The 26,441-nt window shown below is 37.5% G+C and overlaps 1 protein-coding gene across 5 annotated transcripts in view; it reads left to right on the top strand.

Annotated features, from left to right (window-relative positions):
• The first annotated feature begins 171 nt into the window (after positions 1–171).
• TTLL7 (tubulin tyrosine ligase like 7) overlaps positions 172–26,441 on the top strand; it is a 73,138-nt gene continuing 46,868 nt past the window's right edge. For 4 of the 5 annotated variants that reach the window (XR_003398940.1, XM_026854198.1, XM_026854197.1 and 1 more), the window contains exons 1-6: positions 172–189; positions 1,206–1,329; positions 20,513–20,687; positions 20,837–20,962; positions 21,835–21,956; positions 22,642–22,709. Coding sequence is in view for 4 of the 5 variants with exons in the window: in XM_026854198.1 (XP_026709999.1) it covers positions 20,663–20,687; positions 20,837–20,962; positions 21,835–21,956; positions 22,642–22,709 (341 nt within the window). In the remaining variant the exon portion in view is untranslated. Of the gene's footprint in view, positions 190–1,205; positions 1,330–20,512; positions 20,688–20,836; positions 20,963–21,834; positions 21,957–22,641; positions 22,710–26,441 lie in introns of those variants that run through there. The other variant, XM_026854199.1, reaches the window with a different exon arrangement.

Here is a 26,441-nt window from a genome sequence, read left to right as displayed (position 1 = left end):
CCCTCCGCAGAACCGGGCCCCGGTCCCGCAGCGCTCCCCGGGGCGGCGGCGCAGGGGCCGGCAGCGGCCCCTCGGGAAGTTTCCTGAAGGCAGCGGGCAGCCCTCGTGTGGGGACGGAGGGGAGGGGAGGAACTGCGTGCGTGTCGCAGTGTGAGGAATAAGGAACGAGGAGGCGGTTCAGGATGAAAGGTACGCGTTTTCTCTCCCCCCTCTCCCAGATGTTGCATGCGAAGTCCATCGACTGTGCCGGTCGCATCGCATGTAGGGCCAGGTCTCGTCGGAGCCTGTTAAGGTTAAAAAGGGATCGTCTGTTGGCAGTGGTACCCAGCGCAGGCTGAAATGTAGAACAAGTTAGATCTCTAGAGCTGCAAGTCAAATACCTTCCTGTGCTTTCTGCGCTTCGTTGAAAGCCCTTAATCTCTGGGATCTTCTTGAATTTCTGCTGCTGAAGCCGCACGTAATTGTAAGCAAAAGGGAAGAGCAATTGATGCTGGAATTTGAACACACTGGTCAGCTCTGTGAAGCTGACTGAAGGGCTCAATATTGATGGCTTTTGTGACTTTCTTATGTATTTGCAGTTCGAGTACCAAAATTTTACTCCCTCTCAAAAAACCCCTAAAGCAAACAAGCACACCCCACCCCTGTTTCAATATACTCTTATTTCTAAATCCTTCATTAGTTTTATGTAGCAGAGGGTTAGTACCTGTCTAAATGATACTCAGAGAAATCCTTCTGGTTGTTTTTATAGCTGAAAGACTAGAAGCACTTTTCTGTGTGGGAATTGGTTGTCCCCCAAATTCTACAGAGTATTTCAAAATATACAGTGATTTGGCATCAGTAACAGCTTTTGCCCCTGTTTTGAATACTAGGATGTAGTTTTTAATAGAAATAGGATATGTGTCAGTGCTACAGAAAATGACAGAAGCAGTTATTATGCCAGGGTTTTTCCTACATGGTGAGTAAATATAATGTCTACACTGACATATGGAAGTATTATTTTTGAGGCTAGATTTTTATGAAGATAAATGTTACAAAGTTTCAGAAAATTAGGTATTTCAGAAAATGAGGTATTCTGTACAGAATATGAAATTTCTTTCATAGGGAAGGAATGGGTTTTTACCTGTAGGTATTCGCAATATTACACAAGAAAGTCTAGAACAATGGTTGTCACTTTATATTTTTTTTTTATTTATTTTTATTTTTAGAAAAATGCCCCCTTTCTATATTTTTGATGGTTTGGATACATTCCACATACTTCTGAAGGGATCTGCCCACCAGTTTGGGAGTGTTAGAAGAGGCCAGGAGATGAAGCCTGTCAGCAGTTATTAGGTAATTATTCCGGTAATCTAGCAATCATTTTAGTAATCCGAGGCTCAGGTTTGCAATCAAATAAGGGTTTGTTCCCATGCTCTTCCGAAGCTGGCAGTGTTAAATTGGCAGTGTAGATTAAGTTGTGGACAAGTCTGAAGAACTGGGACATTAATTGGTCAACAAGCAGTTAGACACTAAGCCATCTTGCAATCTTCTGTATAGTTAGGATTTTTTTCTAAGATCTTTGTAATACTGTATGTCGATAATGAAAGCCATGAATATATCTTTGAAGGTGAAATGTGATAGACTAATGCTGACTGCTGAACGTGCTTGCTCTGAATTGTCAGCATCAAGAAAGACTGAAATATAATTTCTTGATTTGAATCTCAATCTGTGGATGTTTATTACAGGTTTTAAAAATGTCTGTAGGATACATATGGCAAATGAGGCATTTCTTGAACATCCACGTTTTCTAATGTTCTGGGGTTGTTTCTTTTTTTTCCTTCCCTATGTATTAATGTTGTATTAAGGAGTATTTTTATATTTAATAGATACTTACAAATGTCTGATATGAATGGAGAACACATTATTAGGGATGGAAATCCTTAGAAAGCTAGGAAAATTGAAATGCAATCTCAGCATCTGAAATAGAGAAATTGATAACATTTCCCAATCTACCTTGCATTTACTTTTGTAAAGCTTCTGTCTTGTCTTAAAAGATGAGTGTTACAACATGTTGGAGGATTTTGGTATGTGGGTCACTAATGTATTTTAATTTTGTACTATAGTTTTATTAGTGTAAAGACAGCTTATTGAAACCAACAATGCTTATTTCTAATATCTATAACTTTCTGCAAATCTTCAGAAAACTTTGAGTGTTATTACTGCCTTTTGGGTCAATCCTAAACCATAAAGACACTGAATTGTATCAGTAGGCATTGTATCAGCCGCTGAAGAAAAAGATGAGTGCTTGTCAGTCTTTTACTTTTTGATGAGTTATTTCCATTATCCAGAGTTGACACTGTGACTCTATAATGATCTGAGGGGGGAGGGAATAGTTGTATTTTCCTAAAAGATGTCTAGAGTCTGCATGAAGTTAGCAGGAGTTTGTTTTACTTTGTTGTGGTAATTTTCCTAACTTTGACACATGTTACATATTGGAGAATATTAGCTGGATTTTGTTCTTCCCTTGTGAACTTTAGAATATTTAGATTCAGGTTCACTTTTATTTTCTACACACCTAGGAAGTTATCTGGGGTTGTCTGACTTCCGGCAGTAGGATTCAAATGGCCCTTATTAAGCACGAGGAAGCTCTTTAGAGCTCCATTAAGGCTTACCTAAAACTCTGCCAGAATCCTCACAACTACTCCTTTTGCAGACATTACGAGCTTCCTTTAAAGTTTACTGGAACCAGTGAACCTTTTAAACATTAATATTTAAAATACTAATGTATTTTAAATTTAGAATGGAATTCATTGATGTCTACTACACTCATGGGTAAGAGAATCATCTGTAATTGAGAATGGATACAGTAGAAAAAATGTAGTGACATACTGAAGTGGTCAACCATTGAATCTCTTGAGTATTAGAGCAAATGTTCCTGTTTTACCATAGCCGCCTTCTTGGAGCCAGAAGCTCTTTCAGTGTGGAATGTTCCATAGTGCCTCAGTCTACTGGATGCTCTTCTTTGTGGTCGTGGATGCAGGAACCTACAGGTTCTGTAGAGGTTGTTCCCCATGTTCTTCCTTGCCTTCTCTCTAAAATGTTCATACAGCTGTACGAAATGGTTTTAAAATACTAAGACATTAATTTGTACCCTTTTATTGATATTTTTGCTCTTGCCCTGAATTCCATACACCAGGAAACAGGCTCTAACATAATAGAATAAATTTGGGGGTTTGTGTTTTAAAGGTATAAATAAAGCAGGCATAATGGTTCTTACCTTCAAAATCAGTTTTAGTCAGAATATAGGATCTCCAAAATGAGACCAGTGTATATAGTATTAGTATTTCTTTTCCCAGTGTTAAAAATATAAGCTCAAATAGTTTAAAATGTTAAAAGTATAGATATTAATTAAAAAAAATCTTTGCTTCAAAGACAATATACTCACATGGGTTTTTGATGAACATAACTTTCTGGGGACATAGAAACAGTACTGCTTTATGGAGAGCCCAAATTAACAACAGTAGTGAAAGAAATACAAAAGAAAACAACATTCTGATTTAGGACTTGCTTTACACTTCCCTTTTTGTGGAGTAAGTGGCATGCCAATTCCCACTTAGGCTTGTATTTGGTTTTGGAAGGATTCCAGATTGAAGTCTGATATGTACCACTGCTCAAATGCACCTTAGGTGGCTACATTACTGTTAATTGATAGAAAAACTGGCTGCCTAAAGGGGTAGAAGTGCTTTATGCTGCAGTTCAGAAGCTGCTTCTGGCCAGCAGTAGTAACAGAGTACTAACATTCACTCTTAAGAAGAAAGAAAGACTAAATCCATTTTTCATATATAATAAATGCTACAGAAAGAATTGAGTGGGGCGTGGGCTTCACAGTTAGACACATCGATGTGTTGACAAGTTTATTTTCATCCTTGCTTAGTAGCAAAATGCTAAATATATTCTTCTTTGGTTACATTAAAGTATGTTTCCTTCCAACTTTGTCCTTGGGTTGACATGTGTTTGTTTTATTTTTAGCACTTGAAAACCAGCACAGTAATATCCCTATAGGGTGCAGTGGAAGCATTGGAGTATAGCATGAGAGAATGAAATCAGATGCTTAACACTAAATTCACGCAGGTGTAGAGGCAAAGGTCTAGATACTGTTTATGATCACAAAAAAGAGGGGACTGACAGGGCAGAAGATTGTGAGTTTTGATGAGGAAATTACTCTTATTTGCTTGCTCAGAGTGGACTTTTCTTGAAAAATACAAAATAGAGCTATGTGATGGAAGTCTGCGTTTTCTTTACTTTTGTGGGTGGTTGTCATGTGTTTATTGTTTATTGACCATGAAATTTCTGTGAATTTGGTATATTTTATCCTTCCAAGCATATCTTGGTATGGGGAGTGGGAGAAGTGTGCTAAAACCCTTTATATGAATTATTGATGGAAGAGATCTGAAAGATGTGCAATTTATTCACCCAGGAAAACCCACCCTTTTCTATTACATGTTATTTCATGTGGCTTTTTAGAGGAATATAATATTATCCTAACTTTTTATCTTTATGTCAACCTGAAATCTTTGAAAGACTATAAATTACTAGTGAGCATTAACAATTAGGCATTAATTTGAATAAAATATTTTTTTACTTAAAAATGAACAAGAGTGATGTGAGAACATGGCTTTGGTACACTTTGTACCATTTTTAAAATGGAAGCATTTTCTGAGAAGAATGTTTCTGAGGATGGAGAGGATATATTGAGTGAATAAAATAAAGTGTCAATGCATGATGAGACAGGAATCACTGCTGGTTTGGACTGTTGCAAGATCTTTAGTAGAGTTGGGAATCTTGTAGGATATTGACCCAGAGCAGCATCCACAAGTGAAGAAGTAGAAGAAAAGTAGGGAACAATACGGAGTTAGGTTTGTGATTCTGAACACCAGTAGAGAAATGATGCAGTTAATGACCCCAAGCAGTTGCTTAAATAAGCCTATATATTACTTTCCTCTGTTTCCTATAGGCATGAAGAGAAAATGAAAGGACATTGTGGCCTTTCTGCCGAAAGCAACACTCAGAAACACAAACATACAGGAAGCAAGTCTTTGCTATTTTATGAGAAAATGAAATAAAATTTATGACAAATGAAAATAAAAAAGAAGATGCATTCGTGTGAGGGGATGTTTGGGAATGTATGATGCAGATAGTCAGCGCTCTAGTGTCATTGATAAAAGAAGAAATACCTCTCGGTCAGTCATGGAACATGCATGCGTAATGCTGTTCCAGCTGTTTGAGGATAATAGATTAATGGTGCGGTTGAGACTGAGTCTGCAACAGCTGGACATTAGAAAATTGGAACCAAGACAGCATGAGGAGCCATGGGGAAAAGTAATCTCTGGGAAGAGACTTCAGGAGAGATGTCCAGTTTTCACTCGCAGTTCTGTGCTTCTGTAGGAAATTGTGTCTCAGTTGGTTGCACTGAGTTTCCTCCTATTAATTTCCCACTGTTTCAAAGCCCTTAAATTAATCTTTTCTTCAATTTTGGAAAATGCACCTGTTTAACCATGGCTCAAATGGAGGCCTTAATCCTTGGAGGGTTGGTTTTTTTACATTTGTTTGGTAGTTTTTTATTTTAAGTAGAATGAGATATTCATGCTGAGCAACTTGGATGAGATTCATCTCACCAATGTTTAGACATCTACAATCTAGATACCTGCAGCTGCCTACACTGACTATAACGGCTGTGTGTGAAGGCAGCCTGGAGAAACCATCTCAAAATGTACAGTGTAGGGGTCTACATTTACACAAATGAATCCAGTGTTGTGTCTTTATATTTGAGGAAAAAATGTGCTTGTCATGTCATCTGTGGGATTTCATTGTATTGGTTTTCCCTACTGATTTGTCTGAAATGGAGAACCATACTTCTTATGAACTGGTGAAAATGGCAACAAACAGTGGTAGAGCTATTACTGACTTTTCAGAGCCTTGTTTCTTTGTACTTATGGTGCAAATTGCACATTTGTGTGATTTTTCTATTTCACTTGAGTGGGCTAGCAAGAGAGACGTTCTTTGTGGTTCAGAGACAACGTCTCTTACAGTTTGTAAACTAAGAGGGGAGGAAGTAATAGGAAATGTCTTGTGTATATTGTAGCCTTCACACATTTGACTCCCAGCTTCATTCCACTTGTGTATGATTCCTGAAGGATGGCGCTACAGCTAGTAGGACTACAAACAGTTTATGTGAATATGTCCTTCTCCATCTCACTAGAATCTGTGTCTCCACGATACTTTGTTGGGCAGGTGCAACAGTAGTGGTGCAGTTGGTCTTGTCTGGCACATGCAGTGGGCCTGACTGCTGTAAAATCGACACAAGAGAATGGAGTGTGCTTGATTTCTTCAGAGTTTTTGTTTGTTTGTTTGTTTGGTTGTTTTTTTCCTGTGAGAAATAACCCATTTGAACAGAAGAATTTTCCAAACCTTTTATTGCCAGATGACCTCCATGGTCCACAGTCCACTTATTAAAATGTACTGAGCTGTCAGACCAAACCAATCTTTTCTTACTGAAAAAGAGAAATAATATGACAATGAAAAGTCATCTTGTGAAATGATGTCAGAAAACAGTTTTTCACTGATATAAATTGAGATAGTAAAATAAACCAACCAAATTTAAGAATTGTTACTGGTTTCAGAATACTACAGAAAACATCCCAGGAAAGGAAGTAGAATTTCACTTTTCATCACTTCACTTAATATTTCATTTGGTTTAAAAATTGCTCTGTGAGGTTGTAATCCTGGCCTCACTGAAATCAATTTGATTTCAAAACCTGAATTCCAAGGCTGGAAGAGAATCATAACTGTTTATAGCAAATTCATCTTCTTTAGCTTACTTCTCTGCTACATTTTATGTTATTGTGGTCTTGACCTCTTAATTCTACATTTGGAGAAGTTGTAGTTCTGGTTACAGTACCTCATATCTCTGGTATAGCTCCTTCCCAGCCACTGAGTCATTTTCTGGTTTTAGATTTTACTTCTCTTTAGCTTATTGTTACTGCTAAATCCTACTGACTTTCTGCCCATGGTGCTTCTCACACTATAAGTAGTGGGAAATAATGCATTATTTTCTTATAACATGTATCATGCCTTTCTCTCTTTTCACCCAAAACACAGGGAGAAAATACCTAGAAAGGGTTAAGAGAGATCTAGAAAGTGTTGGGGATAGGCTAAATGGGAAGGAGCTGTTCCTGCAGCAGGTCTTTCCCTGGTGTACCAGTACTGCCTGAAACTGTATCACCTGTCAGATATTGATAGAAAAATCTCTTTCCAGAGGGCTGACTCTTCATATAGTTTCAGCAGTGCAACACTAGTGGTAAGTGATTTCCTTTTGGTACTTCTACTGCAGAGTTATTTTAAATCTGTTCCCGTATCAGTGGGAGGTCCTGGTATGACTGTTTATTCTGCAGTATGTAATCTTGTCAGTTAAATCCACAATAAATAAACATTTTACTCTCTTATCGGTAATTTGTATGCAGAAGAATTTGGTGTATCGTCCTGCCACATGCTGCTGCTAAGTTGGTTTTGTTTGAGGTTTTTTTTTGTTGTTTGTTTGGGGTTTTTTTTGTTGTTTGGGGTTTTTTGATTTCCTTTTCCCACTATTGCTCTCTATTGCAGACTGTTCATTGAAATACATTACCTTCAGTTTCAATGCTTATGCATTCTATTCACCACATACATTTTGGAATGAGTTCTTTTTCTAGGATTCCTGATACTTTTCTCCATTTTTAAGGTGGTTCTCATCCATCCTTGAGCTCACAGTTTATCTTTTCTTATAGAGAACTGGTGGCTGGACGACCAGGCCCGGAGAGTTGTGGTGAACGGAGTTAAATCCAGCTGGCAGTCAGTCACGAGTGGTGTCCCCCGGGGCTTGGTTTTGGGGCCACTCCTGTTTAACATCTTTACTGATGATCTGGACGAGGGGATCGAGTGCACCCTCAGTCAGTTTGCAGACGACACCCAATTGGGTGGGAGTGTTGATCTGCTCGAGGGTAGGGAGGCTCTGCAGAGAGACCTGGACAGGCTGGAGCCATGGGCTGAGGCCAACTGCAGGAGTTTCCATAAGGCCAAATGCCGGGGGCTGCCCTTGGGCCACAACAACCCCCAGCAGCGCTACAGGCTTGGGGAGGAGTGGCTGGAGAGCTGCCAGTCAGAGAGGGACCTGGGGGTTTTGATTGACAGCTGGCTGAACAGGAGCCAGCAGTGTGCCCAGGGGGTCAAGAAGGCCAATGGCATCCTGGCTTGTGTCAGCAATAGTGTGGCCAGCAGGGACAGGGAAGGGATCTTACCCCTGTACTTGGCGCTGGTGAGGCCGCCCCTCAATTCCTGTGTTCAGTTTTGGGCCCCTCACTACAAAAAGGACATTGAATGACTCGAGCGTGTCCAGAGAAGGGCTACAAAGCTGGTGCAGGGTCTGGAACACATATCCTATGAGGAGCGGCTGAGAGATCTGATATTGTTTAGTCTGGAGAAGAGGAGGCTGAGGGGAGACCTCATCGCCCTCTACAACTACCTGAAAGGAGGCAGAGAGCTGGGTTTGAGCCTCTTTAGCCTAGTAGAAAGCAACAGGACGAGAGGGAAGAGCCTCAAGTTGTGTCAGGGAAAGTTTAGACTAGATATTAGGCAGCATTTCTTTCCAGAAGGGGTTGTTAGACGTTGGAATGGGCTGCCCAGGGAGGTGGTGGAGTCCCCGTCCCTGGGGGTGTTCAAAAGTAGGGTTGATTTAGAGCTTAAGGATATGCTGTAGGTGGCAACTGTGCTAGGCGAATGGTTGGACTAGATCTCCAGGGTCCTTTTCAACCTAGATGATTCTGTGATTCAGGAGCATCTTCTGAATACAGTAAATCTTGATCCATTAACTAGACAAAATATGCTTCTGGAGAAGAGCATGAAACTTTTTCTGTGCTGATATATATCACCTGCACAGTAATCCCTGTTTCTGAACCTGTGAATCCTACGTGAGCTACAAGTATAAAGCTCTGCATCTAGACAGCCAAGCAGTTCTGAAAGTGTTATTTGAAGCTTGTAATCTTTGTCAAGAAAGAAAGAAGTTCAGTGGCAAGTCGGTTATTTTTAGCTGTAATCTCTACTGTGATGAAGGTTTGGTTTAAATGGACTGTAGTTTTGACCTGGATGAGACATGGGTTGGTCTTGTTACCAAATGAGTCTCTCTTAATTATATTCCCAAATTGTGCCACCAGCAGGACTGTTCTTGAACTGAAATGCTATTATATAAACACCACAAAAATAATTAGAAATGTCTATATTTACTTCACTGGGCTACAGAGAAATCTTGTTACATATGGCTTGATCTCATTTGCACTGCAGACTTGAGACAAATTTTGTACTTGGTGTACATTTCTTCCAAATTATGGAACTGAGAAACTTCCTGGAGAAAAGCTGTTTCTTCATTTGAGCACTCAAAGCATAAAAAATTGGGAAGAATTTTCATATTTGTGAAATAATATTGAGAGTTGTATCAATAACCAACTGTGAATTGTGGTTTATTCTCCATTTCTTTCTGTTTGGATTATTAGTGGTCTTCTCCTTCATTCTTATTTGTACTAACACTTTGCATTAAACAATTACTGAAAGGTTTATTCTTCTGGTTAATAGATGTGTTGTAACTTTTCCATACCTTTGTATTTATAAATGCATTTGGCTCAGTTTGGTGCATTTTTTTTTCCTTATCTGTGGTTATCTGGTAAATATAATATTCCCTAGCTACAAAAATTCTTTTGTAGTTTGAAGGGTGTGTTATGTTTGCGAGTCAGAAGCACAAAACAAACACTGTAATTTTCAGCCTAAGATAATAGGATGATTCAAAAAGGATTGTGTGGATCAATCATGTTTGATTTGGGGTGTTGGTGGTGTGTGTTGCTGTAAGCTAGTAAGAAATTAATGTATTTGTTTCTTCTGAATATTTGAAAACCAGTTAACTTTGCTGCTAGCATGTATTTGACTGCATAAGTTTATGCCTTTCTGCTTCATTAAGAATGCACCTTTAAAAAATATAAGATTAATGCAATGAAAAAACAAATTGAGCCACTGCTCTAGCCTCTGGATGAGGACTTTTATTTTAGTACATCTCTCAAGCATAGTTTTTTTTTTTTTTTTTTTTTTTTTTCCCGAAATAAACCCCAAACACACACTCCAGAGCCAATTGCTTTTAAGTGTTGCTTTTTGGGGGTTGACCAAGATGGATGAGGACAGGACTAACTGTGATACTGTTCCAAACTTGGAACTGTGCTGCTTCTGTGATTAAAGTAATGAAGGCAAATAGACATGCTTAGAGCAGTTATCTCCTCAGATTTTTGAGTTATTTTAAACTACAGTAAAAGCTACAGAGAACATACTGACATTAGCATCGTAGCTCAGAGGCAATGTATGATTACTCAATAAATAAACTGTTCAATACTGCACAGTTGCATCAGTAATGCTGTACTTGCTATTCAGAAGGTACATGATTCTGATCCTATGAATTAAAGCGTTTCCCGGAAAATTAATTTTGGTAGGTTATTTTCATGCTTTGTTCTTTTAAGCAAAAATTAAACCTAGTGTGTATAAAGTCTGATGCACTAGATTTTTCTTTCTTGTTTCAGTATTCAAAGTATTCAATTTAGGGTCAATATTTAAGGCATGTTATTTTTCTACACTTTCTGACTACATACTATATTTCTTTACAGGTGAGTAGTATATACGTAAAATGTTCTGTAGTAGGATACTGGAGTCTCATCTCATTACTGATGAGGATAGTGACTCTCTTTTGATCCCCTACAATGGATAAAAATAGCATGACACAGAGGGTTTGAAGCCAATCCAGTCTTTTAAAGGAATTTTTATAAATTGGGTCAATTCCAGTTAGAGAAGCTTCTGAGGACTTGCATCCTTTTGAAAAATATTTTCAAATCAGTGGCACCCTATTGAGCCCCAAATACTAAGATGTGGGGAGAAAAGCATATTTTTGATGGCATGTTTTGTAGCTGCTGGAGTTTCTGGCTGGCTTTATCAGCTATTTGTAAAATCCTGCCAGCACTGAGTGTTTGTCGCAGTAGCCCTAATGATACTCTAGGCCAACTGTGAATATTTCTGTCTGTCATTTATTCTTCACAGACGAGAAGGAGATGGCACAGTCATTAAAATATATCAGAGGTCTACTGACTCTCATACAACCATGAGAGTATTCCCAGTGGAGCTGAGCAAATTGATCTGTAGTTGGAAGTATCAGTATAATGTGATAAACAATTTGGTGATCACATAAGAGAACGTTTCTTGTACTTTCGTGGTCAGGAAGACTTCGAATAGATGTTTCTTGTGAGTGCTCTTGGTAGCTTATTCAAGGGCTGATTTTTGTTTAGCGCTTGCATATCAGGTGCTGAAACTTCAGGCTAATGTCTGCCAATTTATATTTCAGGCTGCTGTGGGAGTGTCATCCTTGTTGCTAAACTAGAAAACATTGTTATGTGGTAGCATATAAATTAGTATGATGTAATCCTCAATCAGAGTCATCGTGGGCCATGTGTGATGACTGCAGTCCGTGTCTAGAGGTGCTGAAATAGATCTATGAATTGTAGGCCTGTAGAATAGCAGATGGAATGGGGCAGACTTCATGTGAGGTTAAGGTGTGTCTCGCAATAAAAAGAGGTCTGTAGAAATTGTAATCATATTTGAGTTCTCATATCCCTGAACTTGAGTCTGTTTTGACACCAAGCCAATGCCACCAACTTGAAGCAAGGGAGGCAGAATTTCATATGTGAGGGGGAACCTTTTTTTTTTTTTTTTTTTTTATTCTTTTTCCTTCCCCAAGATCCTTAGTAAATCTCCCCCCAAGGGCTATTTATAATATTACGAATCATTGCAAATATATCAGCTTCATTAAAGGATTGCTGCTTTTTCTGTTATACTAAGTCAACTATGCTGATATATGTAAAATGTTAAATTGTTTTATCTTGTAGATCCCTAAGATCTTTAGCTCTTGCTAGAGAAATAAATCTTTTGAGACGTGAATGACAGAAAACGAAAGGAATAGTTTAATTCCAGCAGTGATTAGTGTGTTGTGTACAGAATTTAAAACACCCTGTAATACATGTTGATGTAGGTTAACATGCTGTAATAAAGAACATAGATGGCACACTGCAAAGTCAGAAGCAGAGCAGAGATGTTCCCATACTCAATTCCCCTCCTAACTCTCCCTTGTTTACCCTTTCCCCTACCAAAACCACACTGTTAATGGAGACTTCAATATTACTCTTACACATAATCATTATTTTACATTATCATCTCTATTTCTTTCCTTAGTGGCCATGGCGCTCTCACCACAAAGAGCATTGGCCCTTCATGTGTGGTAGTCTGGCAGTCAGCAGGGCTTCCTTGACTTATGGTCCCTAAGACAAATTCAACAAGATCTTTCAGGTGTTTTCTTTAAAGGTCATGCTTCATTTGAGGTGACGGGGTCCAGCCCTCTTATGGGCAGTAGGTATCGTGCCACTCGGCTGTTGCTTGTAGAGCTGATGTGGCCGATGCACTCTAATGTAGGGTAAGTTTCGAGGGTGAAAATGCCTAGATCACTCCAACACTGTTTTAAATGGAGGTGGAATGATTGTTAGTGTTGCTGAGGTAGGTAGTTACAATAAATAGTGATAGTTTTCCATTTAGCAGTGTTCAGTGGAGTGTATTGTGATCAGGGGCTAGGAATGCTTTCTGTTCTAGAGTTAGTGAAATGCTGCCCTGCTGATGGGTTTATGGTGAAGTTCATCACTTACTGAAGTGGTGAACATTACTGTGAGACCTATGCAATGTCTGTGCTTTTTTCTGAGAGTAGAACATTAAACCTGTTTGGTTTTTTTTTTCAGCAAGTGATGCAGATATGTTTTCTGAAATTAAGATTTTACTATATGAAGAACATGGTTACACTTTGGGTTGTTTGGACTGTTTTGTCAGGATTTTTCATTGCCATTGCGAATGCTAAATGATGTTTATTAAAAGTTCCCTGCATTTTATTTATGAATTATTGATTTGTAAGTCAAACAGTTTCTTTTCACTTGCCTTGTCAATTAATGTATTTCCTGTTTTTTACTGAACAAGAAAAAGGTTCACGCATTGCCCTTTTTATTGTAGTCTTCTAATTCTGTCTCACTTTCTTTGATGGCCCTCTCTTTCAAGATTCAGAACATAACTATGAAACTCTATAGTACTCAATTTGCTAACTGTCTGAAATATGTTCTCACATTAGAAAGGTCTTTTGAAGGGTGAGAGTGAGCCAACAGATAGTCACATTGTGTGCTTTGGTATGAAAGACACTTTGGAGGTCATTTTTTAAAGAGAAAATCAATCTTCAGCTCTGAAAGCTTTGACATTGATTTAAAATTTGGCCAAGGATTTGAAATTTAGTTTTGGAAGATGGATGAATGCAAAAAGAAGCAATATTGCTTCAAGATAACACTGAAAAAAATTGCTTCTGTGCCCAATTCTGATCTCTGTATATGGTGAGTAGGAAATGATTAATTCCTGTGAAGCTCATGTGCTGTGATACTCCCACTGTCTTAACAGCTTCTAATACATTTCCTGTTTTCTTAATCAGGGATATATACTATACTTGCCATTTCATAGACCTTTTGTGATAATAAACAGTGAAAGAACTCAGCTCAAAGCTGTGAAGTACAAAGTCGGGAAAGACCAAAAGAAAATCTCCCATGAACTGAGACTGCAAAGCTCCTGGGGCTCTGTGCTGATGTGTGCGGCCGAGCCTTGGAGCTGGCACTGATGGGTTGTCTTCTGACCACACTCCAACCATTTAAGATAACACAACTCTTTTGTTTTCCAGCAAAAGGCACAGGTTCACAATTGTAGTACAGACTCTGCATTGTTTTGAAGGTAGACTGGAAGGGTCAGATAGTTTATGGTTTCAGGCATTGTAAAATTATGTTTATTATATAAGTTGTGTTGGAGAAGGGTAAGACTGATTCTAGGCTTTTTAGATTGGGGTCTCAAATGGGAAATGGCAGTTGTAAGGTTAAACACACTAACTTACTTATGGGTTGAGTGGTAGAGTGCAGTTATCATAGCTTGGTTTGGTCGTTTGGGTAGCTTGGTAGTTTAGGGAAGTTTTGGAAGTTTTAGAAATGCTGGCTATTTGGATGAACTACTTTGGAGAATTGTTTTACAGAACTTCATGATTCAAAAAAGTTTTAAACATGTAAATCTTGCTGTTTGTATTCTTGTGTAGCTTGTAGCTGTCTCCAGCAAATCAAACTCTGTACATTTTATTGGAAGGAACTGCTGAATAAATGTCTAATCTCACTTAATGGTGAGAGCGAAGGGCATTGGAATTAATAGATTTAATTTGACTTCAGAATATTTTGAACCAAACCCTGATGTGTATGCATTTTTAAGACAGCTGACAGATAGCCTTTTAAAAACAAGCTTATTGCTTTGAGCCATTGAGCTTCAGAATGAGGACTGCTTCTTGCATTTAGAACTTATCTGTAGGAGTGAGACCTTGCCACCAAATTGTTCTCTTAGCATGTTACAATAAAACTGTTCAGCTGTGCTTGCTTGTAGCAGGAACACTTCAACATGCATTTAGTCAAGACACATTAAAAAGAATTGTGAAGGGGTATGAGGCTTTTAATTCTGCAGTTTAATTACTGCAAATTGCTACTACCTATCTATTTGAGAATGGTACTGAAAAATGCATTTTTTTTCTATTATAATTTCTGTTAATGTCTTAATCTCATTTTCAATGTGGATTTTATAGTTTAACTCCAGATGAAGAATGGATTATAATTTTGTATAACTAATAAACAACAAACCCCTCACTATATATCTAGACTCTCACACTCTAAGATTTAAGGGAGCAAAAAACTTAATTATTTATGTTTAGATTGAAAAATGAACCAGAACTCACATGTTTGCTAGGTCAGTGCTCTGATTCACTTCTTTCTTTTTCATGTTTCTTTGAAATTTTTGTTATTTTAATTTTCCAGCTGATTGGGAAGTGGGGATTGCAGTGATGCGATTTTGTCCTTCTGTCCCTATGGTAATCTGCCAAGTTCTGTAACTCTGTCTTCAGTAGGTCTCCGTTTCAGAGTGAAAGCTCCTTATGTCAGGAGCTTTGTGGCTTTCTTCCCAGCTACTGGGTGTTTCCAGACACTTTTGACAGCATTGAGTAAATTGCAATAATGGTCTCCGAGGAAAGCAGTCTGATAGTTTTAAAATCTATTCTAAAATATCCGCTGTTGGTTAGTGATTACTTGTCTGTACACAAAGAATGCAGGAAATTAAAATAAAACTGACAGTCCAGTTTTTGTAGCAATTTACTTAGGTAAATAGGAAGACACTTAAGAAATGTTAGTTGTCTTTGAGAGGTCGTATGCGCCATGGCTTAAACTCTGAAGTCGTGTTTTCAGTTCATATATGTAAAGTTAACTCATGGAGCTTTTCAAACTGGTCACCAGTAGTGTCACAATAGCTAGAAGGAGGGAAGAGATTCATATTAAAAACAGTACATTGAATGATACAGTGTTTGTCTCTGCTTTGGAACATGGAGTATTTTGATAGTAGATGATTCTACCATTCTTAATGCTTAAATAGATTAAATCTAATTAGAATGTGCATATGCAATCTAGTCTCTTTTTGCTAGGGTACACAGTAGTGGTTTCATAGTTACTGGTATGGTCCAAAATTGCTTGAAGAATCTCATTGACTTGAATGTTCTTTGGAATAGATTCTCAAGTTGCACCACTTTATTTAAGCTTGAATTTGACTCCCCATTCTCTATTTTGATCTGATTAATCCAGCCTTTTTCTGGGACACTTACTCTTTGAGGAAAAAAAAAAAAGGGTCTGATGCCATGCAATTCCTATTTAGAGATTAAAAATAACCTTTTCAGCTCCACACTGCATCAGCATGTAAAGTGAAGGATCATGAAAGGCAGAGACCACAGATGAGCAGTATGGAGGAGATAAGAAATAAGAAAGGGATTTGTTCAAAAATACTTCTGTATAATCTAGGCCAGAAGAATATTTTTCAGGCAATTTACTAACTTCTTATGATATGCTTAATTTGTGTAATAGCAAAAAACCCTCTTAAATTTTAATTTTCTACAATATATTGCAACTTGTTATCAAGGAAACATGGATCAATTCTATTAACTATGAAACCACTTCTTCCCACTGTCCCCTGCCCTTCACCCAGGCATCCTTGTTCCTTGCTCAGACTGTTCTCTTAGATGGACTCAAGTATCTGCTTTGGTCCCTGTCTGTGTGCAACACTTCCCTCTCCAGGAAGAGTATCCTACCTCTGCTGTCCCTGGAGGAAAGAAACTGCCTTTTTTTTTCTTTTTTTTTTTTTTTTTTTTTTTCTCCATGGAACACTTTTATTCAAAGTGCTTGTTTGTCTAAGAGTGTACTGACCTGATGATGATGTATTCATTTCTTCTTCACAAGCCTTTCTCCATTTGTAGGTTAACCATTTTGAGTCAGTATGGGTGAGCAACAAACCTTCACCAATTTGTGTGTATTGTAATTTTAGGAGGGAAATGGTATATATAGAAGAAACCATGATCCTTTTCTGTCTGAGTGTGAATTCAGAGATTCCCAGTTGCTGACTTGCGAAGGTTAAGTGAGCTCTGTCAGTCCCAGTTTGGAACTAGAATGCTTTCTTCCATGTTATTAAAGTCAATCTCCTAGAAACAGGCCTTTCAGGTGGGTTACTAGAGAGTTATGCCTCTACATTGTTGTAGCTGGATGCAGGTTATAGGTTTTGCTTATTTTATAAGTAAAAAGTTGTCACAGTTATAAGAACTGGCTCAGAATTTGGTGTAATCATAACCTGACAACACTGTTGCTGGTACTGTTGTATGATCCAGTGGGCCCTGCAATAAGCTTTGCCCATGTACGTGGCAGTTCCCTCGGGGCTGCAGTGGCTGCCTGCAAAGCAGTCTGCGCTGCGAGTCTTTTTCTTCAGTGTGCCCGAGACAGCTGTGCTCTGGCCTGGGAGTAGAGCGGGGTAATAATAACAAGTCAAGAGATGTGAGCTAGAAGCAGGTGCCTGGGGAGAACCTGGGTCAGAGAATGTGGTAGCTCTGGGGTGGTTTCTGCTGTACAGAAGTTAAAAAGAGGAAAGACATGTGGGAGCTCATGGCTGCCGGGGCTGGTGGCACTGCAGTGTTGTGTCTCAGTGCTCTGTCAGTGTGCACCCCTCTCCTTCCAGCTCCCTCCCCTCAGCAGCAGCCCTTCATTTATTTCTCTCTGAGATGTATTCCTGTCTCTCCCAAGTGACCCATTACCCCCAGTTAGAGAACTGCTCATCTCAAGTATAGTCTGAGGAACAGTTGCAGCATACTTGGGAGGACTGCAGCTCCCTCGGTAGCCTGATCTTAGGTTTTCTTGCTGTAGAATTGGAATTTCTTGTGGTACTGCCCTGGGGACATACAAAGGATGGACGTCTAAGCAGGAGCAAGTCTACTGGTCCCCTGGTTTAGCCTGCAACTCACAGCTAGTGTTCTGGGTAATATATTTGCCCAGATGAGATGCTGTACCTCTCATCTCTTGCTTGACATGATGGGAAGAAAAGCTGAGACTGTCCAATTTCAGTGGAGCTGTATTTACCCTTTGGAAGGAGATGGATCCAGTATGAACAAAGGAAAGGACTGCATCTTATGTAAAAATATTTTTGAAAACTACTGATTTAGAACTGCTGGTGTTCTGGTATTTAGTGAAGTGGTTGTTTGGTGATCGGTGACTTAAGCAATTGTAAACCAATTTTGAATTATTATATACAAGCTTAAGGCAGAATACAGTTTAGTTTTATTGGTATAAGACAGTGCTTGTGAAAAGTCAATACCCTAGAGATGTGTAAATACAGAGTGCAGTAATGATCTCTTTTGTTTTTGAAGAGTTCAGTTTAAATCAGGATTTGACAAATAGACCCTGTGTGTCTTTAACAAGATTTGACATCATTAGAGGAGTACATGGTTCAACTCTGGTGATAAAAATTGGAATCCATAATCTTGTCAAGAAAAGAGTTACTTCAGTGATCAGTTTATAGAGATTTTTTGTGAGAGTCCAATTACTTTGTTTTCCATATGGGCAAACTTCTAACTGTCCACAGAACAAAGGGGACCATTAATCTTTACCATCAACTCATGATGTGTGCTAACAAGTTGACTGGTTGAAAGTCATAGACCTTGAGTGTTTCTACTTAAACCTTAAAGACTATCCTCAAAAGAGTAGAACAGTTTCTCTATAAAGAAAAAACAGTAATTGAACACTGTGGTGTGGTTTGGAGCTTTATGGTCTGCCTTCAGAATACTATGTGTTATAGTAACTTTGGGCAGATATTTTTCTGTTTCTATAAGCTGAATTCAAGTTCTATGAGCTGCTTGCTATTACTGTATCATAGCTTGTAAATCATGCTGTAAGAGCTGACGTACAGGGAATACTAGTTGTCTTGACATTCTTCCAAATTTGTTAAAAGTTTTTAGCCAGTACAGCAGAGGCACAACTGCTGTGTATGTGCATAGATATCCTTAATTGACTAACAGATGTACTTCAGTATTATTCTCAGGAACTAAACATGTTGTGTACTCTGGTGGTATTCTTAGCTTGAGAAACAGATAACATGCAATATTCAGTGAGTCATTGTGCCCAGCACTACCTTTCCTTCACGGTGGTTTTAAGGAGGATGAGTGCTTTGCTTTCCCATCTCTGTGTCTACTTTTAGTAGGCCAGCAGGCAGGAGGACTTTCTCAGATGATGGCACCCAAAGCATTAAAACTCCATAATGGTTTGCCAGTTTCAGTTTAATTTGGGGGGATTTTGGTAGCGAGTTCTGGTTCGATGTTGCAAGTAGGTATGGCTGGGTGTTAACTGCTATGCTGTCAAACATTGTATCTGTGTATAAAACCTCTCCTGTTCTTTCTGGATAAATACACAGGGTCACGTTTTGGTGTTAATTAGTAGCATTCCGCTAAATGGACATGAGGGAGTTTTGGTTGTTTTATTAAAAAGCAGAATTTGGCCCCTAGTACATTGGCAACAGTCTTAAAAGATCTATAATGTGTTTTTTTTTTTTTGGTTTTTTTTTTTTATCCTCTTGTGTTAATGGACTGTTAAGGGTAAATTTCTCTCTTGAAAGACAGTAAGATCTTGCAGGTCAAGGTATCTGATTCTATATTTTCTTACCAACAGAGTGACTTGTTCAGAATATAATTGTATCTCTATTTCTCGCTCTGATATCTGTGTACACACACACACACACATATACAAATAAAAAATGAGGATTTATAAGTAAAGATTTGGTAATTTTGCTAATGCACATCTTGTCCAATCTTATGGCCAAATATGTTTCGCATCATAAGTCATGGCTGAATTTGACTTTACTGTAATTTTATGCTATTTATAGCGGAAGAAATTCCTTGTGCTCTAGATAAGGCTATTTAAAATAAGTTTTGCAATTATACAAGTGCCAATATAAACCAATCTAAAGCTAGTGTAAGGAACTTTAGACACACATACCATTGCAGAAAAGAAATGAAAGCATTTAAAAATCAGTAACTTATATTGTATATATTTCAAAAACTTGTAGATTTGTTTGAGGCAGCCTGCCAAAGACAGCATTTGTTTCCTTGCACACTTTGTTATAACAGTGCTGCATGCCTGAAAACATGTAGCAGTGTGTTTAGAAGTGGTTTTGTTCCTGAAGTTTTTTTCCTAATATTTTAGCTCATTGTTCTAATATGCTTAAGCTGGACCTAAAAAACTTTTTAATATGTAGGATTTTCACATGTGGTAGTGTATTCATAGAGACAAAAGTTTGACATTTTGCATCAGTGTAGACATGAAAAATAGCATTTTATGCAAATAATTCCTCATTTTAGAAACTCACAATTTAGATACTTGCCATGCAAAGTGTCTTTGAAATTATGTCTGTTGTGTCCTGAAGGAGTCATGAAACTGCAGCCTGTGTTATCAAGTGATCACTGGACAGTTGCTTTAAAAAAACATTGAAAAATGAAAAAGTAGAAAAAGATTATTAAGGTGACTTCAGCTATTTCTGATTTGCTACGTGAAAACTTATAGTACAGTGTGTCTGATTTAAAATTTTTTATTATGGTTTAAAATGGCTATAAATTCATGAACTTCATGGAGATTAAAGTTTGCAGTATTGATTGAATTCAGTGTTACCTGTTTTCCTGCCCAAAATCTCCCATGCAAAAATAAAAAGAAGGAAATAAGGAAATATAATCTCATTTTGAAAATTAATACTTCAAAATTGGTTTAACCAGAAACAGCTGAATTGTAGTGAAATCATATCTATATATGATTTATAGATATGATATATTCATATCTATAACACCTTGATCAATCTTTTAAAATAAGCATTACTTTTGACTTATTGCTGAAAGCATTTCTATATTTAGTATTCTACTGTTTATATTTTTCAGTATTTCTTTTTTTTTTTTTTTTTTTTTTTTTTTTTTTTTTTAACACAGATATCTATCCATTCCAGAACTAATATTTGCTACAACCCGAGGCTTGAAATGGTATGACTGGAGCTTTAAATAATTTGTCTTGGACAGCTCCATTATTTTCTGAGAACTTGGAACGGAATTTGGGCTCTGCTTCTGCACTATCCTGTTATAATGCCATCCTTGCCTAATGAGGGAGGTATGCTAGTCTTGGATTTTTAATGTAGCCTATTAATTATTCAGTATACATGTACCTCTAAGTTGCAACAAAGTAAATATTTGTATTTTTAGTTCATTTGTGTATGTTAAGGTATAAAATGTTGATAGTTACAACATTATTTTTCAAAGATAACCATGGAACTGCTCCTCTGACTTTGAATTCGGAACTACCATTTCAAAGCACAATTAAAAGAAAAGTCAGAAAGAAGAATGGAGTCATCACTGCAAACGTTGCTGGCACAAAATATGAAATTGGTAGGAAGCTACATATTTTGTTTTCATCCTAATAGCTATTGACCTGAGTGAATTACTAACTAATGAGGTGATTTAGTGGACTCTGCATCAAGCTAACAGTGAGACATTTCCAAAGGATTTTCTTTTGTAAGACACCTTTGTTCTTTTTTTGTAACATTGAGTTGATAGCTTTGAACACTGCATCTATTACTCCCCATTTGTTACTCAGGGAAGGGTCTTAAAATGCAAAAACTTAAGTAATCAAGAAGGCTGTGGAAAACCCCTCTAATTATGAATTACTTATGTGTTTGGAAGTTTATGCCTTGAAAGATGAACAGTGTAAATTTAATGTTAAATGCTCTAATTATTATGCAGGAGTTACTCAGTAAAACCTACTAATGTTTTGTATTTTGATGCTTGGGACTACTTTTCTTCTAGAACTTGTTTATGCCTGGCACATAATCAGTCTTTTCTCTTTTTTTAGATTGAAATAGTAACTATTGTACCTTGACTAAGGAAGCATTCTTGTTCCCTGTCTGCAGTGACACTTATAATTGTTTTAAAATTAATATATGTAATAGCCAAGATTAAGTCTAAAAGCAATACAAGTGAACTTTTACTAGGTGATTGTGGAATGCCCTGAAACTCTTTAGAGTTCCAGTCAGTGGTGTGGTCGGATTCCAGCTTCAGTACAAGGTGCTGTAACATTGTATTGACAGGTTTGCAGTAGACTGAGGGTAATATTGCAAGATAAATAATAGCTTGTGTGCTAGCATTGTTCTTAGACAAAAGATTGAATATTGGAAGTGATTAAAATACTGATTTACTTAAATTTTGAAATGAATCTATTTTAGAGATTAAAAATATTCCCTAAGTATATTATTTCTCTGTAGTACGTGTAGTAATACGAGAAATGGGATTTGTGAAAACACGTGATGAAGATGAAACAGCTAATCTTATATGGAGTGATTCTGCTGTGCAACAGGACAAGATTGCTGAACTTCGGAACTATCAGGTAGAGTGGTAGTTAGGATTTCTGAGATGTTTCAGTAAACTGATGTAGTCCTGAAACGTTCAGTAATGTGTCACTTTTGGTCAGTTATATTTGTATGGAGGGAAAAAAAACCCAACACAAACCACCACCAAACAGACTGTATTAAGGCTATACCACTACATATTTTAAAATGCTGTTCTGTTTTCCAGAGTTATTTCTTCATAACACTTGGAATCTGGCATTTAAATATTTGGGGCTGTTCTTTCATGTTTTTGTCTGCCAGTTGGGTGTTGTGAATGATCAGAGCTTGAAAGAACATCATTTATAAGTTGCTCATAAGCTTTTAAGCAGTAAGTTAACAAGCAGAGCTCTCTCCACAGTTTCTGTGAATAAATATTTCCTTTTTTTACCATTACTTTGATAGCATTCTTTGTTCCTAAATATGTGAATCAGAGTATGATAGTCTTCTTTCATGCCTCAAATGAAATGAATGGGCATGCTTATGTTGGTGGAGGAGAATACAACTTACAGCATCTTTGGTATTATTAAGAATGCATAGTATAATGTGAGATATTATCTTAGATAACTTATACGTAACACTAATTTTATTTGCCTGAGCATGTAGTTGAACATTTTAAATGGTTGTATTGGGTATGCCAAGAAAGCTAAAAGGTCCCAACCAACTTTCTTTTTTCTCTTTCCTCAGAGAATCAACCATTTTCCAGGAATGGGAGAGATCTGCAGGAAGGATTTTCTGGCAAGAAACATGACTAAGTAATCTTTCTTTTAATATTAAGAAATCTTTTTGCCATAATATTTAATGCAGTACGATACTGAATTGGTTTTTTTGTAAGGTGTGTTCATTTTTACTAAGAGGCTGACAGGACCAAGAATAATTTCCAGAGTTCCTTAAAACTTTGGCTTTGATCCTGGATCTGTAGCACTGGTGTGGGCTACTGTATCTCTCCAGTTGACTTCAGTGGAAAATGATGTGGGTTCAGTTCTATGCATTGCAGATTGTAGGAGAGCCTTAAGTTATTGTATAATACACTTAATACGCATGTCCTGTAATGGTAAAACAAAGAATAACTAGTATGTGGATGGATATTATTTGTCTAAAATTATTAAGTATATTTTTGTGTATATAAAACTTTAAAAATATGAAGTATCTTACTGTTTATATAAGAAATAAGTCAGAGAGGCTCATTTGTCTAATTATAAATTCTCCTCACTCCAGTGGAATAACTGGGTTCTGAGGAATTATCCTAGCTGAGAATCTGTGGTGAATAAAACCTGTAGGAAAACAATACTAAATAATGATCTAAGAGCCTGGCAATAAGGAAGAGTTTTGGGATAAATGTGTGTGAATGTCTTGATTCTTATAATCTAAATTGGTGTAAAGAGCAGTTATTAACAGAGCTAATCTTTTGGCCCCTAATGTTACCTACACAGCATTTCCTGTTACCAGAACAGAATTTGTTTTCATATATTAATGTGATATCTCCTCTCTCTCTTTCTCAGTTTCCTTTTCTGTTTTGTAACTATGACACTTAGCATGTAGAATGTAGGCAACTATTATGATGCAAATATTATGTGCTCTGCTATGTTGTCTACGTCTCCTACATGTGGGCCAGAACTCCCTTGTGTCAATAAATGCTACACAAACACTTTTCACTGCCCTTTCCAGACTAAAACTCAAAGTGAAAACACAGAGACAGAACATGGAGGCAAACAGCTATTTGGAGAGGTCTTGGAAACAGTGGAACAGCATTGGTCAGCTTGGTAGGCAGTGGTATCCCTGTGTATTGCTACAGTTTTGTGATTTTTTTAAAAAGTGCAAAATGGACAAAAGGCTTTTGTTATCATGCACACATTGTTTTCAAATACAGTCTGTTTATACCCCTCAACCTGCTGAATTCTGAGTTTCAAACACAGTTTAAAGGTACTCAATGTGGAGATTGCACATATTATAGGTAAGAAGGGAATAATTTATCTGTGAAGTCACAACATACGTGTTGTGACTTCACTTAACATCAGTATATACAGCAGGGTTTTAATCAGTCTGTGTTTTGCAGTACTAACCTCACAATTCAGCACTTACTGTTCATAATTTATAAAAATCAGAGTGATACGCTTTGAGACTGCTTATGAAACAGACATATGTATGCAAAATCCCAAGTCAGCTGGGATACATGGTTGGACAGGCTGTTGTCTGTAGTTGAGGATTTTGTTCCATACAGCTGCTCTTGTGTCTTAAAATTTATTAGAACAGGATTGTGCAGAAACACTAATTCTGTTCTCTTGCTTTTCTGCTGCATGCAGTCTTTCCTATTCCTGTCACTGAGTCATATGGAATAGCTGCATTGGGAGTCATGAAACAACTGCTGAGAACTGGTGGAATGTAGACTTCCCTTTTTCTTTTACTTCTACCTTTGTTGTTATACTGATCTCAACCCTTCCATTTTATGCAAGCTGTTGGGAATGGAGTGAAAGAACAAATCTACTGGACTCTGAGAGGCAAATGCTATTCAGGAGGAATTGCACTTCGGGAATTCCTCTTACAGTCAATATCCGGGCACTCTGGATCACAGGTCAATGCGGTTTTCACATGCAGAATGGTGGAATGGAGTGGTGTAATGTGTAGTGTGTGTAATATGAAAGAAGACAGCACAAAATATGTAGGGACAGGGAGTAACGAGCAGATAGAAGCAAGAATGTAACTGAGAACAAAAGGAGGCACAAGCATTGTTTTCAAGGGGAATAATCAGAAGACAGAAAAGAAAAAAAAACAGAGCTGCCATTATAAGGCCAACAAGATCTTAATTTCTGTAAATGGTCTCTTAGATGAGATCTCCTCATGTGAAGGATAAGTAGGGTTACAGAATGAATACAGTAAGTGGAGGAGAAGGTGTACAGGATGAATGGGAAGGGGAACAGATGCATGTATGGGAGTCTTCTTTGCATCACCTTTGTTGCTTATGTTTAAAAAGTTTGTGTACTATCATGGACCAAGATTTGTTCTCATCCATACCTACCCACTAACCTCCTTTCATGCTTGAGGAGTCAGAGGATCTTGAAACACCGGCAGCGGAACTTGCGTTATTAGACTGACAAGTCATGTCTTTAGTAACCTACCTTTCGTTCAACACCTTTGATTCTTTTGCACAGAAAGCACTCTGAGAAACGAGCACAGACTGACCACATCTGTCAGCTAAAATAGCACTCAGAAGAACAGTAATTTGCTGGTAAGGACTGCAAATGCTAAAGGATAGAACAGCATAGTGAAAAAGTGGTTACCCACAGCAGTGGATAGCAGATGTGCTGGAAAATAGGGCTATTGTAATGGAATAGGTCTTGGTTCCGCAAGATACTTGATGATGTTTCCATTTCTGAATAGGGCCAAGCAGGGAAAGAACAGAGCTGAATTCTTTCATTGGAAGTTTTAGTGAGGACCAGAACTTGTAAACAATGGTTAAGTATTTTGCTTCATATTATTAAGTGTTTGTAGTCTATCCAGTTATGCATAAGATAGAAGAAGGGATACAGAACTCATGTACTTACAGTCACGAAATATATCTAGAATACCATGAAGCTATATTCACTGAGTATGGGGTATGTGTATTGAAACCTGTGAGTAAGTTGAATGACATATCTCTGTCGGCTAACACTTCAGGATGCATATGATAAATAATTTGGAGAGAAGTGTTAGGAAACTAACACAGAAATTGCTTTTTGCCTAAAAATAGGATAATTTCTATTAATTGCTATTTAGTTAGAAAGGTAATGATATTTGTAAATATATAGCAGATGGGGAGTAGTTTAAAAATATGCATGAATCATGAGTTATTTATGTTTTCTAAAACTTTTTCTGAATATTTGATAGCTTTCATAAAACCAAATTTGTAAAAATAATAGTTACTATGAAGCTGCAGAAGCACTGAACCTCATGCAGTACTTCAAGACTACTGTAGCTATTGTGGTTTCTGCAGAGTGTTTGCTGGGTAGCTGTCTAAACAATTTGGTGACAGTGTATCTATTATACCAGTTGGGCTTGGCTACAGTCCTAGCCTTACAGATGTGGTTGGCAGCCCTGTTTTTTTCCATTAGTGTGTGAGCCACTTAAAGAAAAAGTGTCTTATGCTGCATCAGGAGTATTATGTAGGCTCAAAGTAGAAATGAAAAATTGAAATGATATTGTAAGTCTCTTTTACATTTAAGTTATCCTGATGCTATTAGTTTTTCTTACAAAAGAAGTATACCTAAATCTAATAAATTAAAATCTAAGTAATTAATTAAAAAGTATTAGAATTCATCATAGTGCCATTAAAAAAAAAAAAAAATCAAAGTGGGGAACCTCCGATGTCTGTTAATTTATTTTTAAACATCCAAGGTCTGTGGATATTTGTATTTTAGAAGTGTCTAACCTGTGTTACAGAGTGGTTTCGAGCTACCCGAATTATTTTCATATGAGGTTGTGTATGAAGTTTCAGGTATTCTGAGTACCCG

Source organism: Athene cunicularia (assembly GCF_003259725.1).
Source record: "Athene cunicularia isolate RWA chromosome 8 unlocalized genomic scaffold, athCun1 chr8_part1, whole genome shotgun sequence".
Taxonomy (NCBI): Eukaryota; Metazoa; Chordata; class Aves; order Strigiformes; family Strigidae; genus Athene; species Athene cunicularia.
This window is presented reverse-complemented; position numbering and strand designations above follow the sequence as displayed.